This window comes from Pristiophorus japonicus, chromosome 10 (genome assembly GCF_044704955.1).
Source record: "Pristiophorus japonicus isolate sPriJap1 chromosome 10, sPriJap1.hap1, whole genome shotgun sequence".
Classification (NCBI taxonomy): domain Eukaryota; kingdom Metazoa; phylum Chordata; class Chondrichthyes; family Pristiophoridae; genus Pristiophorus; species Pristiophorus japonicus.
In genome coordinates this window covers 213,710,369-213,728,856 of record NC_091986.1, presented here as the reverse complement: position 1 = coordinate 213,728,856, position 18,488 = coordinate 213,710,369, and the positions used below count along the sequence as shown (strand labels likewise).

General features: G+C 49.5%; 1 protein-coding gene across 1 annotated transcript in view; it reads left to right on the top strand.

The window, feature by feature from the left end:
• myo7aa (myosin VIIAa) overlaps positions 1–18,288 on the top strand; it is a 253,612-nt gene extending 235,324 nt beyond the window's left edge. The window contains exons 47-49 of the mRNA XM_070892552.1: positions 3,428–3,511; positions 7,372–7,491; positions 15,319–18,288. Coding sequence (XP_070748653.1) covers positions 3,428–3,511; positions 7,372–7,491; positions 15,319–15,408 — 294 coding nt within the window. The 3' untranslated portion in view covers positions 15,409–18,288. The remainder of the gene's footprint in view (positions 1–3,427; positions 3,512–7,371; positions 7,492–15,318) is intronic.
• The last annotated feature ends 200 nt before the right edge of the window (positions 18,289–18,488 follow it).

Genomic DNA, 18,488 nt, shown 5'->3' with positions numbered 1-18,488 from the left:
TCGCTCTCTCTCGCTCTCTCTCGCTCTCGCTCTCTCGTCTTCGCTCGCTCTCGCTCTCTCGTCTTCGCTCGCTCTCGCTCTCTCGTCTTCGCTCGCTCTCTCTCGCTCTCTCTCGCTCTCTCTCGCTCTCTCTCGCTCTCTCTCGCTCTCTCTCGCTCGCTCTCGCTCGCTCTCGCTCGCTCTCGCTCGCTCTCGTCTTCGCTCTCTCTCGCTCTCTCGTCTTCGCTCTCTCTCGCTCTCTCGTCTTCGCTCTCTCGTCTTCGCTCTCTCTCGCTCTCTCGTCTTCGCTCTCTCTCGCTCTCTCGTCTTCGCTCTCTCGTCTTCGCTCTCTCGTCCTCGCTCTCTCGTCTTCGCTCTCTCGTCTTCGCTCTCTCGTCTTCGCTCTCTCGTCCTCGCTCTCGCTCTCTCTCGCTCTCGCTCTCTCTCGCTCTCTCTCGCTCTCTCTCGCTCTCGCTCTCTCTCGCTCTCTCTCGCTCTCGCTCGCTCTCGCTCTCTCTCGCTCTCTCTCGCTCTCTCTCGCTCTCGCTCGCTCTCGCTATCGCTCGCTCTCGCTATCGCTCGCTCTCGCTATCGCTCTCTCTCGCTATCTCGCTCTCTCGTCTTCGCTCTCTCTCGCTCTCTCTCGCTCTCTCTCGCTCTCTCGCTCTCTCCTCGCTCTCGTCTTCGCTCTCTCGTCTTCGCTCTCCCTCGCTCTCCCTCGCTCTCTCGTCTCTCGCTCTCTCGTCTCTCGCTCTCTCGTCTTCGCGCTCTCTCGCTCTCTCGTCTTCGCGCTCTCTCGCTCTCTCGTCTTCGCGCTCTCTCGCTCTCTCGTCTTCGCTCTCTTCGCTCTCTCGTCTTCGCTCTCTTCGCTCTCTCGTCTTCGCTCTCTCTCGCTCTCTCGTCTTCGCTCTCTCTCGCTCTCTCGTCTTCGCTCGCTCTCGCGCTCTCGTCTTCGCTCGCTCTCGCTCTCTCGTCTTCGCTCGCTCTCTCTCGCTCTCTCTCGCTCTCTCTCGCTCTCTCTCGCTCTCTCTCGCTCTCTCTCGCTCTCTCTCGCTCTCTCTCGCTCTCTCTCGCTCTCTCTCTCGCTCTCTCTCTCGCTCTCTCTCTCGCTCTCTCGTCTTCGCTCGCTCTCGCTCTCTCGTCTTCGCTCGCTCTCGCTCTCTCGTCTTCGCTCGCTCTCGCTCTCTCGTCTTCGCTCGCTCTCGCTCTCTCGTCTTCGCTCGCTCGCTCTCGCTCTCTCTCTCTCGTCTTCGCTCTCTCTCGCTCTCTCTCGTCTTCGCTCTCTCTCGCTCTCTCTCGTCTTCGCTCTCTCTCGCTCTCTCTCGTCTTCGCTCTCTCTCGCTCTCTCTCGTCTTCGCTCTCTCTCGCTCTCTCGTCTTCGCTCTCTCTCGCTCTCTCGTCTTCGCTCTCTCTCGCTCTCTCGTCTTCGCTCTCTCTCGCTCTCTCGTCTTCGCTCTCTCTCGCTCTCTCGTCTTCGCTCTCTCGTCTTCGCTCTCTCGTCTTCGCTCTCTCGTCTTCGCTCTCTCGTCTTCGCTCTCTCGTCTTCGCTCTCTCGTCTTCGCTCTCTCGTCTTCGCTCTCTCGTCTTCGCTCTCTCTCGCCTTCGCTCTCTCGCTCGCTCGCTCGCTCTCTCGCTCTCTCTCGCTCGCTCTCTCTCGCTCTCTCTCGCTCTCTCTCGCTCTCTCTCGCTCTCTCTCGCTCTCTCTCGCTCTCTCTCGCTCTCTCTCGCTCTCTCTCGCTCTCTCTCGCCTCGCTCGCTCTCGCTATCGCTCGCTCTCGCTATCGCTCTCTCTCGCTATCGCTCTCTCTCGCTATCGCTCGCTCTCGCTCGCTCTCTCTCGTCTTCGCGCTCTCTCGCTCTCTCTCGTCTTCGCTCTCTCTCGCTCTCTCTCGCTCTCTCGCTCTCTCCTCGCTCTCTCCTCGCTCTCGTCTTCGCTCTCTCGTCTTCGCTCTCCCTCGCTCTCCCTCGCTCTCTCGTCTTTGCTCTCTCTCTCTCGCTCTCTCTCGCTCTCTCGTCTTCGCGCTCTCGTCTTCGCGCTCTCTCGCTCTCTCGTCTTCGCTCTCCCTCGCTCTCTCGTCTTCGCTCTCCCTCGCTCTCTCGTCTTTGCTCGCTCTCTCTCGCTCTCTCTCGCTCTCTCTCGCTCTCTCTCGCTCTCTCTCGCTCTCTCTCGCTCTCTCTCGCTCTCTCTCGCTCTCTCTCGCTCTCTCTCGCTCTCTCTCGCTCTCGCTCGCTCTCGCTCGCTTTCGCTCGCTTTCTCTCGCTTTCTCTCGCTCTCTCTCGCTCTCTCTCGCTCTCTCTCGCTCTCTCTCGCGCTCTCGTCTTCGCGCTCTCTCGCTCTCTCGTCTTCGCTCTCTCGCTCTCTCGTCTTCGCTCTCTCGCTCTCTCGTCTTCGCTCTCTCGCTCTCTCGTCTTCGCTCTCTCGCTCTCTCGTCTTCGCTCTCTCTCGCTCTCTCGTCTTCGCTCTCTCGTCTTCGCTCTCTCTCGCTCTCTCGTCTTCGCTCTCTTCGCTCTCTCGTCTTCGCTCTCTTCGCTCTCTCGTCTTCGCTCTCTTCGCTCTCTCGTCTTCGCTCTCTCGTCTTCGCTCTCTCTCGCTCTCGCTCTCTCGTCTTCGCTCTCTTCGCTCTCTCGTCTTCGCTCTCTTCGCTCTCTCCTCTTCGCTCTCTTCGCTCTCTCCTCTTCGCTCTCTTCGCTCTCTCCTCTTCGCTCTCTTCGCTCTCTCTCGTCGCTCTCTCGTCTTCGCTCTCTCTCGCTCTCTCGTCTTCGCTCTCTCTCGCTCTCGCTCTCCTCTCCCCCCTCTCCCCCCTCTCCTTCCTCTCCCCCCTCTCCTTCCTCTCCCCCCTCTCCTTCCTCTCCCCCCTCTCCTTCCTCTCCCCCCTCTCCTTCCTCTCCCCCCTCTCCTTCCTCTCCCCCCTCTCCTTCCTCTCCCCCCCCTCCCCCCTCTCCCCCCTCTCGCCCCTCTCCCCCCCCTCTCCCCCCTCTCCTTCCTCTCCCCTCTCCCCCCTCTCCTTCCTCTCCCCCCTCTCCTTCCTCTCCCCCCTCTCCTTCCTCTCCCCCCTCTCCTTCCTCTCCCCCCTCTCCTTCCTCTCCCCCCTCTCCTTCCTCTCCCCCCTCTCACCCCTCTCCTTCCTCTCCCCCCTCTCACCCCTCTCCTTCCTCTCCTTCCTCTCCCCCCTCTCCCCCCCCCCTCTCCCCCCTCTCCCCCCTCTCCCCCCTCTCCTTCCTCTCCCCCCTCTCACCCCTCTCCTTCCTCTCCCCCCTCTCACCCCTCTCCTTCCTCTCCCCCCCCCCCCCTCTCCTTCCTCTCTTTCTACTTCCTTTCTTTCTCTCTTTCTCCTCCTCTCCCTCTCGCCCTCCTTACTCTCGCCCTCCTTCCTCTCTCCCTCCTCTCTCCTCTCTCGCCGTCACGTTGTTGGATGTTCGGACTGACGTTCTATTTCGCTTTGTGCAGCAAACCACCGAGCCAAATTACCCAGAGATCCTCCTGATCGTCATCAACAAGCACGGCGTGAGTCTGATCGATCCGAAGAGCAAGGTAATTTTACTTTTCCCTTCTCCAACACCATCCTCCTCTCCCACCCAAAGGTCGGGCTGGTGAAAGGATCAGATTGCTGGCGCCTGTTCTATGGAACCATTATAGAACAATCCAGGAACAGCTCGGATACCATTCCAGGTTGAACCTCCCTGGACCTAGCCTGTGTCGAATAAGGGATTTTGCCGGATGAGGGGAGGTCAGCGGCCCGAGGTTGGCGGGGGGGAGGAGGTCGGTGCCATGAGCAGGCCTGAAGTGTCGGCAGGCCAAGTGTCGGAGTGGCCCCAAAGCCGGGGTGGAGGTTCACCGCGTTCTGCACGTGCGCCCCGACCACCAGAATCATGCCGAACGAGGGGTGGTGCCGGATAAGGGAGATCCAACCTGTACTATGTGTACAAATACTGTGCTTGGCATCTCCTCTCAGTGCATCGCTGTGGCTGGGTGAGAGAAGTTACTTTGCAAAGTCTGTGTACAGATCAGCAACTCGCCAACTGAAGAATTGCAGGTGATTGATGGGTCCATTGCGACTGACCGAGATGAAGAATATAGTTACACAATGAAATAGAAAGGACACTGTACAACTGGAGAAACCAGTAAGTAGGGCATGCATTCAGTGCCAACATCCAGAGCCAGGAAGGAGCGCAGTGCCTTTTGTGCCAATCCACCAGCTTCAACACTCACTCCCTCCACCACCGGCGCACCGTGGCTGCAGTGTGCACCATCTACAAGATGCACTGCAGCAACTCGCCAAGGCTTCTTCGGCAGCACCTCCCAAACCCACGACCGCTACCACCTGGAAGGACGAGGACAGCAGGCGCATGGGAACACCACCACCTCCACGTTCCCCTCCCAGTCACACACCATCCTGACTTGCAAATATATCGGCCATTCCTTCATCGTCGCTGGGTCACAATCCTGGAACTCCCTCCCTAACAGCACTGTGGGAGCACCTTCACCACACGGACTGCAGCGGTTCAAGAAGGTGGCTCACCACCACCTTCTCAAGGGGCAATTAGGGATGGGCAATAAATGCCGGCCTTGCCAGCGATGCCCACATCCCGGGAATGATTTTTTTTTTTAAAGTGCCACAGTCATCTTCAAATTATGATTCTATAAAACCCAACATAGCATCGAGCTGCTGATAGTCCACAATCCCATTGTCACTAAAGTGGATGATTGTTGTAAAGGGCTTGAACTGGGTGATTTAGACACAATTTGTTACCAGCACCTATCCGACCACCTTAATAGTGTTTTGAAAATTAAAAAGGAAACATTCATTATACCTCCTTGTTAAAGGGCTATGATTTAAAACTATTTTAATGTGCAAACACCAGTAGTAGGTGCCCCCTCGTGATAGAGGTCCTTTTTATGAAAGGGTTTGATGGGTGTAAGGAAATAAGAACATAAAAAGAGGGAGTAGGCCATACGGCCCCTCGAGCCTGCTCCGCCATTTAATACGATCATGGCTGATCCGATCATGGACTCTGACTCTGATCCACTTCCCTGCCTGCTCCCCATAACCCCTTATTCCCGTATCTGTTAAGAAACTGCGTATCTCTGTCTTAATGACCCAGCTTCCACAGCTCTCTGAGGCGAGAATTCCACAGATTTACAACCCTCTGAGAAGCAATTCCTCCTCATCTCAGTTTTAAATGGGCGGCCCCTTATTCCAAGATCATGCCCTCTAGTTCTTGTCTCCCCTATCAGTGGAAATATCCTCTCTGCATCCACCTTGTCAAGCCCCCTCATAATCTTATACATTTCGATAAGATCACCTGTCATTCTTCTGAATTCCAATCTCTTCAACTCAATTAAATGATTCCTCGTGATTCAGGCTTGAGCGCATTGTCCAAATGTAAGTTTATTACTCAGACACCAATAGTATAATAACTGTTACAGTTACCATCGACTCATACAGCCTGGTTTCCTGCAGATCCAAGGTGATCGATGCTGGACTTCCGTCCCGTGAGCTCACACTACAAGAAGGCTGCTTACCTGTATGTCTCTTTTGTAACCTCCAAGCCTCCTTAAAGTACCCTCCCCTCTTTAACGGGAGTCACATGATGCCCAGAATGTGTATTGAGGTGAGGTGAGGTTCCTGCACCCAAACCTCCAGACTTGACATAGTAGCCACCTTGATGGTTTAACTATTGATCAGTTTAATCTGTCTCACTATGCTTATCTCTTACACTATAAACACCTCCTCCTCTTTCAAGGATAGTTTCACCACCTATCCAGCATCCTGCCTTAATACTACAAAAGGAATGGGATGACCTGGACAATCATGTGATACTGCTTGAGGGCTTCCATTGTTCTGGCCAATTCCTGATACTAGCAGCTCACATGGGGTGTAGCCAACCCTCCTGCTATGGGCTACTCCCCATTGTCCCGACTAATCTCCAATATAAGCATATCCTAATCGGACAATGGCCTCCGACACAGAAGCAAGTTCTAACAATAGGGTAAACATGGAGAAGCTGTAGGGGGGGGAGGCTAAAAACAAGGGCCATATGTATAAGATAACCACTAATAAATCTATTCGGGAATTCAGGAGAAACTTCTTCACCCAGAGAGTGGTGAGAATGTGGAACTCGCTGCCACAGGGAGTGGTTGAAGCAAATAGCAGAGATGCATTTAAGGAGAAGCTGGATAAGTCCATGAGGGAGGAAGGAATAGAGTTATGCTGATGGGGTGAGATGGAGAGGTGTGGAGCATGCACCAGTTGGACCAAATGGCCTGTTCTTGCGCTCCTGGACTTTCTGTAATTCTACACAATGGCCCAGAAATCTCAGCCTCCCCCGGGTCTGTACGGAGTGTGTACGGACCCGGGAATGCATTGCAAATGCCAGTTTTCAGTGCACAGTGCGCATGCTCTGAAAACTGGCTTTTCCATTCTGTCAAGCTTCTGGCGTCTTGGCAGCGAGAACATGCGCACGGGCAAGACTGCAGGATGTACGCATGCCTTGCCCGGCAATTGTCCTCAAAATTCTTACGCCTGATGCAAGCATAGCTTACTTTTACAGGCGTAAGAGTTTTAAAATACACACAAACATTGTAAAGTAAAATTATTAAAAACACATTTTATTGTTTTTAAAAACCCTCCCCCACTAAGGAAAGTTTATTTTAAACCATAATTTTAAAAACATTTTTAAAAATCAGGAAAAAAAAAATGTTTAAATACAAAAATAACTTTAAATTAATAAAAAATATGCTGTGCCTTTTTTCTCATTGGTTATTAATATTTGAGGAGGGGGGAGGTTCTCATTCATAATAATGGGAATTCCAACTTAGAGTTCCCATTTTTATGAATGAGAACATGCTTTACCTGATTGGCTGCCCAGAGCCATGTGACTCCAGCTCCAGCCCTGCGCATGTCCTGATGTACATGCGCTTCAACGCACAGTCAGCGGAGGCCTCAGGACCGGGAACTCGCGTGGGCGCAGCAGGAACGGGTAGGTGCGCTTCTTTTTTCTAAAATCCATTTGAACGCCCGCGGGAAGGAGAAACCGGGATTTCTCAGCAAATATTAAGTAGAAAAATTCAGGATCTTGACCCAGCATCCGTGAAGGAACAGCCATATATTCCCAAGTCTGGATGCTGTGCGATTTGGAGAGGAACTGGGAGGCGATGGTGTTCACACAATATTGCTGCTCTTGGCCTTCTCGGGGATAGAGCTCAAAGGGCAGGGAGGGAGGTGTTGATAAATTAACCCTTTGAGTTGCTGCAGTGTGCACCCTGTCGATATTGCACATACTGCGGCCACAGTGTATGCTGCTGGTGGGGTGGGGGGAGTGGGTATTGAATTTGTCTGTCTCGCTGTGCTACCTTCTACAATATAACCACCTTCTCTCTCCTCTTTCAAGGATATTCTCACCACCCACCCGTTCACCAAGATATCTAACTGGAGCAGTGGCAATACGTACTTCCACATCACCATCGGCAACCTGGTGAGAGGAAGCAAGCTCCTGTGCGAAACCTCTCTGGTAAGGATAACCCAAGCTGTGGCAACTGAGCAAATCTGCCGTGAGCTTGAACTCATCCAAAACTCTGCTGCCCATGTCCTAACTCACACCAAGTCCCATCACCCCCTGTGTTCGCTGACCTACATTGGCACCCGGTCCGGCAACGCGTCGATTTAAAAATACTCAGCTTGTTATCAAATCCCCTCCCTATCTCTAACCTCTTACCACCCTCTGTGATTTCTGCACTCCTCCAATTCTGGCCTCTTGCACATCTAGATTTCCTTTCTGTTATCTATGTAATAAAGGTACAAACTGAGTACTGTTCAACTAAGCAAGGTATAACCTTGCTTCTGCTTTATTACTTCCCAAAGTGCCTGACTCTCAAAATGGCTGGCCTTTTATACCAGAGCAGCACCATGTGCGTGCTGCTTAGTGGTCTCGAACTATGACACCATCTGGTGGCGACAAACAGCATGTACATACAGGACACTTTCCTGCACCCCCCCGCCCCACACCCAACCGCCACCATTGACTGCCGTGCCTTTAGCAGCCAAGGCCCAAAGCTCTGGAATTCCCTCCCTAAACCTCTCTGACCCTCTACCCCTCCTTTAAGAAGCTCCTTGAAACCTTACCTCTTTGACCAAGCCTTTGGTCACCTGTCCTGATATAAACATAGAAACATAGAAAACAGGAGTAGGCCATTCGGCCCTTCTAGCCTGCACCGCCATTCACTGAGTTCATGGCTGAACATGCAACTTCAGTACCCCATTCCTGCTTTCTCGCCATACCCCTTGATCCCCCTAGTAGTAAGGACTACATCTAACTCCTTTTTTAATATGTTTAGTGAATTGGCCTCAACAACTTTCTATGGTAGAGAATTCCACAGGTTCACCACTCTCTGGGTGGAGAAGTTTCTCCTCATCTCGGTCCTAAATGGCTTACCCCTTATCCTTAGACTGTGACCCTGGTTCTGGACTTCCCCAACATTGGGAACATTCTTCCTGCATCTAACCTGTCTAAACCCATCAGAATTTTAAACGTTTCTATGAGATCCCCTCTCATTCATCTGAACTCCAGTGAATACAAGCCCAGTTGATCCAGTCTTTCTTGATATGTCAGTCCCGCCATCCCGGGAATCAGTCTGGTGAACCTTCGCTGCACTCCCTCAATAGCAAGAATGTCCTTCCTCAAGTTAGGAGACCAAAACTGTACACAATACTCCAGGTGTGGCCTCACCAAGGCCCTGTACAACTGTAGTAACACCTCCCTGCCCCTGTACTCAAATCCCCTCGCTATGAAGGCCAACATGCCATTTGCTTTCTTAACCGCCTGCTGTACCTGCATGCCAACCTTCAATGACTGATGTACCATGACACCCAGGTCTCGTTGCACCTCCTCTTTTCCTAATCTGTCACCATTCAGATAATAGTCTGTCTCTGTTTTTACAACCAAAGTGGATAACCTCACATTTATCCACATTATACTTCATCTGCCATGCATTTGCCCACTCACCTAACCTATCCAAGTCACTCTGCAGCCTCATAGCATCCTCCTCGCAGCTCACACTGCCACCCAACTTAGTGTCATCCGCAAATTTGGAGATACTACATTTAATCCCCTCGTCTAAATCATTAATGTGCAATGTAAACAGCTGGGGCCCCAGCACAGAACCTTGCGGTACCCCACTAGTCACTGCCTGCCATTCTGAAAAGTATCCATTTACTCCGACTCTTTGCTTCCTGTCTGACAACCAGTTCTCAATCCACATCAGCACACTACCCCCAATCCCATGTGCTTTAACTTTGCACATTAATCTCTTGTGTGGGACCTTGTCGAAAGCCTTCTGAAAGTCCAAATACACCACATCAACTGGTTCTCCCTTGTCCACTTTACTGGAAACATCCTCAAAAAAATTCCAGAAGATTTGTCAAGCATGATTTCCCTTTCACAAATCCATGCTGACTTGGACCTATCATGTCACCTCTTTCCAAATGCGCTGCTATGACATCCATAATAATTGATCCCATCATTTTACCCACTACCGATGTCGCCTCCTGTGGCTCGATGTCAAATATTGTTTGATGATCACTCCTGCGAAGCGCCTTGGAACATTTTACTATGTTCAAGGCGGTAGATAAATGTATGTTGTTCAGAGCTATTTAGCTGTTAAAGGTTTGGTCAGTGATGAGCTAAGTTGCCACCCATGCAATTTGAGACTCTGCTATTATGCTTTTTCAAAGGGTGATCAAGAAATTTCTAAAGTGTAAACAAATAGCACTTTGCAGCATTTTGCTGCCATTTTCCATGTCTCCTGGTGGTAGTTATTATAGTTTTCACTTTAAAAAAAAATGTTCTAACAGCAAAATACACAACTGATCTTGTTGGCTCCTTTCCTGTCGTCTGGTTTAGCCTTGGCAAAAGCTAGCAATCACCAAGGCATACAGAAACAATGGGCCCAAGTTTCTCCAGGAGTTGCTCCATTTTTTTTGGAGCAACTAGATTTTTTTTGGAGTATCTTAAAAATCTCCGTTCTGCCCATTTAATTTGCTCCAGTGTAAGTGAGTTAGGTAGGTTGTTTTTAAAGTGTAGTTTTTTTTTCCCAAATGGCCGATTCCTGCTCCCTATTTCTTATGTTCTTGTATGCGGAAAGGCTGAGGTGAGGCGGATGGAATGGGTGGGGACTGGTGTTTAGTGTAACCACCAGCACAGACTAGAGGGGCTGAATGGCCTGCTTCTGTGCTGTCTATTCTATGGAATTTTCTGCAGTGGGACTCGCACCTACAAACGTCCGACCGCGAGGAGGGAGTCCGAGCCACTGAGCCACGGCTGATGCAAAGGGCTCTCGATCGTGCGTGGTCAGTCGGCTGTCGGTTGCTATGCGACAGCAGCCTGACGGAGCCTTTCTTGGAAAAGAGATTGTGTTTTCGAATCCCGTTCCCTGCAGCCTCGGTTGGCTGCGAGATGTTCTGTTGGAAAATGATTCTTGAACGAACCAGCCAGTCCTGGAAAGGATCCCTGTGTTGATGGAACACCCCTGTGCTGGCAGGAAGCTGGTCGTCTAAATAAGTCAGTGAAGTAAACAAGTATTTCTCTCGCAGCGCTGAGGAAAAGCTTTAATATTTTAACAGCTGGGCGGCCAGTACGCACACACTACTTTTGCGAACAGAATGCCCGTTTTTAATGGCAATTTTCAATTTCTCCCGGGGATCCCATGGCAAGAAATCAAAATACCAAATTAATAATGCAGGTGAAGTAATTAAAATGCAAGAAGCTCTGCACGTGGATAGAGAAATTGGAACATTTAGACCACCCCATTAAAATCAAACACTACCCATTTCAAAGCCTTTGCTCGATTTGAGATTTAATGATGGGCTTTACTGCACTCTTAAAGCCTCGGCCGTGGCTCAGTGGGCAGCACTCTCTCCTCTGAGTCAGAAGGTTGTGGGTTCAAGTCCCACTCCAGGGACTTGAGCACAAAAATCCAGGCTGACACTCCCAGTGCAGTGCTGAGGGAGTGCCGCACTGTCGGAGGTGCCGCCTTTCAGCTGCCCTCTCTGATGGATGTTAAAGATCCCATGGCACTAATTCGAAGAAGAGCAGGGGAGTTCTCCCTGGTATCCTGGCCAATATTTATCCTTCAACCTGCATCACTTTTTTTTTTTTAAAAACCCAGATTATCTGGTCGTTACCACATTGATGTATGTGGGAGCTTGCTGTGCAAAATTTGGCTGCCGCGTTTCCCACTTGTTAGGTGGTCCTAAAGTCGAGGTGACTTTCCTGCAAATACAAGTGACTACGCTTCAAAAAGTACTGCGTACAGTTCTGGTCGCCATATTATAAAAAGGCGATAGAGGCACTGGGAGAGGGATGCGGGGAAGATTTACAAGGATGATACCAGAAATGCGAGGGTACACATATCATCAACAACAACAACTTGAATTTTTATAGCACCTTTAACGTAGTGAAATGTCCCAAGGCGCTTCACAGGAGTATCGGGGAAGGATAAACAGGCTGGGTTTCTTTTCTCTTGGGGGGGAAAAAAAAAGAAGGCAGAGGGGTGACCTAATAGAGGCCTTTAACATTATGAAAGGTTTTGATGGAGTGGATACAGGGAGAGTGGGGCAGAACTTCCAAGGGCTCCCCATGTGCAAATCGAGAAAAAATAGATATAAAATGCGCACTTACCTGAAGTTGTTGCCCCCGCTGGAACTCCTGATCCACAGGTCCAAGTCACCCTGCAGCCTCTTAGCATCCTCCTCACAGCTCACACTGCTACCCAGCTGAGTGTCAACTGCAAACTTGGAGATATTACATTCAATTCATTTGCCTAATCATTAATGTATATTGTAAATAGCTGGGGTCCCAGCACTGAACCTTGCGGTATCCTACTAGTTACTGCCTGCCATTCTGAAAGCGACCCAATTATTCCTACTCTTTGCTTCCTGTCTGCCAACCAGTTCTCTATCCACGTCAATACATTACCCTCAATACCATGTGCTTTAATTTTGCACACTAATCTCTTGTGTGGGACCTTGTCAAAACCATTTTGAAAGTTCAAATACACCAAATCCACTGGTTCTCCCTTGTCCACTCTACTAGTTACATCCTCAAAAAATTCTAGAAGATTTGTCCAGCATGATTTCCCTTTCATAAATCCATGCTGACTTGGACCGATCCTGTCATGCTTTCCAAATGCGCTATTACATCTTTAATAATTGATTCCAATATTTTCCCCACTGTCCGGCTAACCTGTTTAATTCCCTGTTTACTCCCTTTTTTAAAAAGTGGGGTTACATTAGCTACCCTCCCAATCCATAGGAACTGATCCAGAGTCTATAGAATGTTGGAAAATGACCACCAATGCATCCACTATTTCTAGGGCCACTTCCTAAAGTACTCTGGAATGCAGACTATCAGGGCACGGGGATTTATCGGCCTTCAATCCCATCAATTTCCCTAACACAATTTCCCGCCTAATAAGGATTTCCTTCAGTTCCTCCTCCTCACTAGACCCTCAGTCCCCGAGTATTTCCGGAAGGTTATTTGTGTCTTCCTTCATGAATACAGAACCAAAGTATTTGTTCAACTGGTCTGCCATTTCTTTGTTCCCCATTATAAATTCACCTGATTCTGACTGCAAGGGACCTACATTTGTCTTCACTAATCTTTTTCTCTTCACATATCTATCGAAGCTTTTTTTTCCCCCTCCTAATTAAACCCTTTGTCCTCCTCTGCTGAATTCTAAATTTCTCCCAGTCCTTAGGTTTGCTGCTTTTTCTGGCCAATTTATATGCCTCTTCCTTAGATTTAACACTATCCCTAATTTCCCTTGTTAGCCACAGTTGAGCCACCTTCCCTGTTTTATTTTTACTCCAGGATGTACAGTTGTTGAAGTTCATCCATGTGATCTTTAAATGTTTGCCATTGCCTATCCACCGTCAACCCTTTAAGTATCACTCGCCAGTCTATTCTCGCCAATTCACGTCTCATACCATCAAAGTTACCTTTCTTTAAGTTCAGGCCTCTAGTCTCTGAATTAACTGTGTCACTCTCCATCTTATTCTACCATATTATGGTCACTGTTCCCCAAGGGGCCTCACACAACAAGATTGCTAATTAGTCCCCTCTCATTACACAACACCCAGTCTAGGATGGCCAGCTCTCTAGTTGGTTCCTCGACATATTGGTCTAGAAAACCATCCCTTATACACTCCAGGAAATCCTCCTCCACCATATTGCTACCAGTTTGGTTAGCCAACTCTACATGTAGATTAAAGTCACCCATGATAACTGCTGTACCTTTATTGCACTAATTCCTAACTTCCTGTTTGATGCCATCCCCAAACTCACTACTACTGTTTGGTGATCTGTACACAACTCCCACTAGTGTTTTCTGCTCTTTGGTGTTCCGCAGCTCCACCCATACAGATTCCACATCATCCAAGCTAATGTCCTTCCTTACTATTGGGTTAATTTCCTCTTTAAGCAGCAACACTACCCCACCTCCTTTTCCTTTCTGTCTCTCCTTCCTGAATATTGAATACCCCATATTCATGTCCTACTGCACTCTCGCTGTGACTACCATTTTACACACTGTACGTCAGACCAGTGGGTTTCAGCTTTCGTAGGGATACAAAATAAAATTGTGATCACAAAACAATTTTTTTTTTAATCCTGAAATCTAATTTAATTAAAAGGAAATTAATATATTCAAAAGGCAAAATACTACGGAAGCTGTCAATCTGGGGAGGGGGGGAGGAAAGAGTGACAGAAAATGCTAGAAACATCAGGAAAGGTTGAACAGGCTTGTCTTTTTTTTTTCTAGGAAAACGGAGGCTGAGGTGTGACCTGATAGAGGTCTTTATGATGAAAGGGTTTAATAGGGTAGACGTAGAGATGATGTTTCTACTTGTGCAGGAGACCAGAACTAGGGGCCATCACTACAAGACAGTCACTAATAAATCCAATCGGCAAAACATGAGGAACCTCTTTACCCAGAGAGCGGTGAGAATGTGGAACTCGCTGCCACAGGGAGGGGTTGAGGCGAATTGTATCGATGCATTTAAGGGGAAACTGGATCAACACATGAGGGAGAAAGGAATCGAAGGTTGTGCTGATAGGGAAAGATGCCAGTCCTTTGGCACTACACCTTTTTCTAACGAATGATTAAATATGTGTAGTAATGCCTCTGCTATCTCTTCCGATTCTTTTATAATCCGTGGGTGCAATCCATCAGGACAAGGGGTTTCATCCTCTAAGTTTGATTAGTTTATTTAACATATCCCTTTTTATTTGAAATGCACTTATGTAAATGATGACATTAGTAATGAGATAAGATAAAACGTTTTTACACAGCGAGTGGTTAGGATCTGGAATGCGCTGCCTGAGTGGGTGGTGGAGGCAGACTCAATCGTGGCTTTCAAAAGGGAGTTGGATAAGTACCTGAAGGAAAAAACATTAGCAGGGCTACGGGGAAAGTGCGGGGGAGTGGGACTAGCTGAAATGCTCTTGCAGAGAACCGGCACGGGCCCAATGGCCTCCTTCCGTGCTGTAACCGTTCTGTGATTCTATGAAGTAGGGTGGGAGGAGGATCATGTGGAGCATAAACCTGTTGGGCTGAATGGCCCGTTGCTATGCTGTACGATCTACAGGCTTACTGCAGATTCGTCGTCGTCGTCATCATCATAGGCAGTCCCTTAAATCGAGGAAGACTTGTTTCCACTCTTAAAATGGATCCTTAGGTGACTGAACAGTCCAATACGGGAATTACAGTCTCTGTCACAGGTGGGACAGACAGTGGTTGAAGGAAAGGGTGGGTGGGGAGTCTGGTTTGCCGCACGCTCCTTCCGCTGCCTGCGCTTGCTTTCTGCATGCTCTCGGCGATGAGACTCGAGGTGCTCAGCGCCCTCCCGGATGCTCTTCCTCCACTTAGGGCGGTCTTTAGCCAGGGACTCCTAGGTGTCGGTGGGGAAGTTGCACTTTATCAGGGAGGCTTTGAGGGTGTCCCTGTAACGTTTCCTCTGCTCACCTTTGACCCATGTAGAGCGCTTGCTCTGAGAGTCTTGTGTCTGGCATGCGGACAATGTGACCTGCCCAGCGGAGCTGGTCGAGTGTGGTCAGTGCTTCAATGCTGGGGATGTTGGTCTGGTCGAGGACGCTAATGTTGGTGCGTCTGTCCTCCCAGGGGATTTGCAGGATTTTGCGGAAACATCATTGGTGGTATTTCTCCAGCGATTTGAGGTGTCTACTTGCTTTGGGAGTCTCGTAGTATTAGTATGCAGATTAGTATTGGTTTGACATGTCCCCTTCTGTTGAATTGATGGACTTCTCCTTTCACTCTCGAAACAGGGATATAAAATGGACGACCTGTTGACCTCGTACATCAGTCAGATGCTGACTTCTATGAACAAGCAGCGCAGCACCAAGGCCAATAAATGAACTTACTATGACTACTGGGTTTGGGCCTACGAGGTGATCCAGCTCCTGAAGCCCGTGGGAAACCCTTGCAGCTGGAGAAAGACTTTCTCCACACAGGTCTGGAGTATGAGAAGGAGCCCTCTGCAAAGTTCTTCCGACAGCAGCCCAGACTCGAGTGAGGATGACTACCTGTAATGTGTGTTTGTGTGTGTGTGAAACTCTCGACGTTCCAAGTCCCTCAAATGTACGACAAGCCAAAAAAAATAAGGAAATCCGAGCCTACAATGAAGGCTTCTTGTCAACCCTCGCTCCAAATAAGAAAATCCGGGCCTATGAAGCAGGCTTATTTTGAACTCTCGCAAAATCCAGGCCTACGATGCAGGCTTCTTGTGAACCCCTCACTCCAAATAAGAAAATCTGGGCCTATGATGCAGGCTTCTTGTGAGCCCTCGCAAATTCCAGGCCTACGAAGCAGGCTTGTTGCAAACTCTCGCGCTTTTTGATAGATCGCACCCAAGTGTTATTTTTACTTATTTGTCAATACTACCACTTTCCCCCTGAAGGCAAACAAAACCATCCCTGGCGTTAGCCCAAGGGTGTGTGTGTGTGTGTGTGTGTGTGTGTAACAACTCCGCAAACCCGTAGGTGGGCCGAGGTTATTGGTAGCGCAACGCGTCTCACGGTACGTAACGGCTAATTCTCTCGCCGTGATAGTTGCATCGTGTCGGAGGTTTTCACCGGCGGCTCGGTCAGGCAGAGGCTCTTGCCCTGGCGCGTGACATTGCTGCCTTCAGAAGAGTAACCCGGCTGGTTTCTTCACCCTCGCGACCCACGTAGAGCACCCTCTGTCTACCTCACTGTGTTTGCAGTGAGTCTGGTTGTAACACAGGCAAGGGGGCGGGGGTTTGCAACCTGCTTTTCCCCCCCCCGGTGTGTTGCGCTTAACAGTTTTTGCCATCTGAACCCCCACACATACACACTCATACTCCCACCCTAACCCTTTCTGTATATAGTTAATTTATTTTAAATGCGTGCAATTTTTTTTTTTTTGAAGCGTCTTGGTGTTTTTTTTTTAGTGGAGTCTGCTGAAGCCATCTCTTCCCGTCAGCACGGGCCTTCTGGTATCTGGACATGGTGCCTGTCACAGATGGTGGACTAACAAATGCATTCAATTCTGTTAGCATCCTCCCCCTTCTCCCAAGTCACTGGCACTGGAGTTATTCATGGCCGAGCCAGTGCCTCAGTTAATGCTAGCTTCTCCCCATCATAGGTAAACCTTCCCAAAATAATGTCACCATCTCAGTCACGTTGTCTCTTTGGACACTTGAAGTCCTTTGATTGAAATTGATGTATTGGGAACTCTCTCTTCATTTATGTTCACACTCCCCTTCTCTTCCACCCGCCCCCCCCCCCCCTCCTCCTCACCCACCCCCGCAAAAAAAACACTTTACTTAAAATTCAAAGAAGGCTTTAACCTCGTACACCTGCTCCCAGATGTTTGGAAAGAGTTTGCGTGTCTGATTGAAATCTCTGCAAATTTGCTGTGATTCCCAAAATTGAACAAGTCACTCTCTCCCCCCCCGTACACCACCACCACACCACCTCACCCCCCCCCCCCACCCCGGCGATCGGACCTGTCCTTAAATAATAAAATAAAATACTCTGGTTAGGGATTAACAGTGCATCTGAGCTTCAACGCCTGCCATAACCAGAAAACGCTGGAAATACTCCAGTCCCCGTCTGTGGGGAGAAACAGGTGGGGCGATGTTTCTAGTATGGAGCCTTGTGTTCTAGCAGAGTCTCTGCACCTTAATACATCAACCAGTCACTGCGTCTCTCTCTGCAGAAGTTGTCTGATACCACCCTCTCTCCTGCTTTTGTTTCAAATCTATGTTTGTGCTTTCTTGTACAGTAGAGTAGGGAGTACTTTTTTTTAAAAGTTGTGTAGTCTTCTGGTCAAGTTTGGTCATTCATGGGCTGGCTGAGCCATGGACACACTGCCTTTTGGGAGACTGAGAAGCAGGAGTAGGGGGGAACGGAGGGAAATAGACCAATGCTCCCTTTTCTACATCCAGCTCATTTGTGATTCTTGAAATAAAATTACAGAACCAGGCTGGAAATCATCCAGTGGGTTGACACACACAGGCAGACAGAGAGAGAGAAACACACACACACAGGCAGACAGAGAGAGAGAGACACACACACACAGGCAGACACAGAGAGAGACACACACACACACAGGCAGACAGAGAGAGAGAGACACACACACACAGGCAGACACAGAGAGAGACACACACACACACAGGCAGACACGGAGAGAGACACACACACACAGGCAGACACAGAGAGACACACACACACAGGCAGACAGAGAGAGAGACACACACACACACACACACAGGCAGACACAGAGAGACACACACACACAGGCAGACACAGAGAGACACACACACACAGGCAGACACACAGAGACACACACACACACAGGCAGACACAGAGAGACACACACACACAGGCAGACAGAGAGAGAGACACACACACACAGGCAGACACAGAGACACACACACACACAGGCAGACACAGAGAGACACACACACACAGGCAGACACAGAGAGGCAGACAGAGAGAGAGACACACACAGGCAGACAGAGAGACAGACACACACACACACACACAGGCAGACAGAGAGAGACACACACACACACACACACATGCGCACATTATATATAGATCATTGGATGCTGACCAGTCCAATGTTGAACAGTTTATTTACAGCGAGGGGTCTCAGCTCTTTGTACACACTCACAAGCCAACAAGCAGAGTTGAGGTTTCAGGTCGGCGACCTCTGGTCAGATGTTGTGACACTTGCTCTGAGACAGCAGAGGTGTTTTGATGGTAAATAGTGACTCCTGTTGGGGTGAGGGTGGGGGGGGAGGGTCGCGGGGGGAGGGGGGGGGGGAACGCTAGCACATGTTGTGTGTGTAGGCTGCGTTACAGCACCAAATAAGATGACTTTTCCTGTTGACGATTATTGAAACCCAGAACCTTGCCCCAGTCTGCTGCATGGTCAACTCCAGATTCTGATAGCCATCAAACTCTTT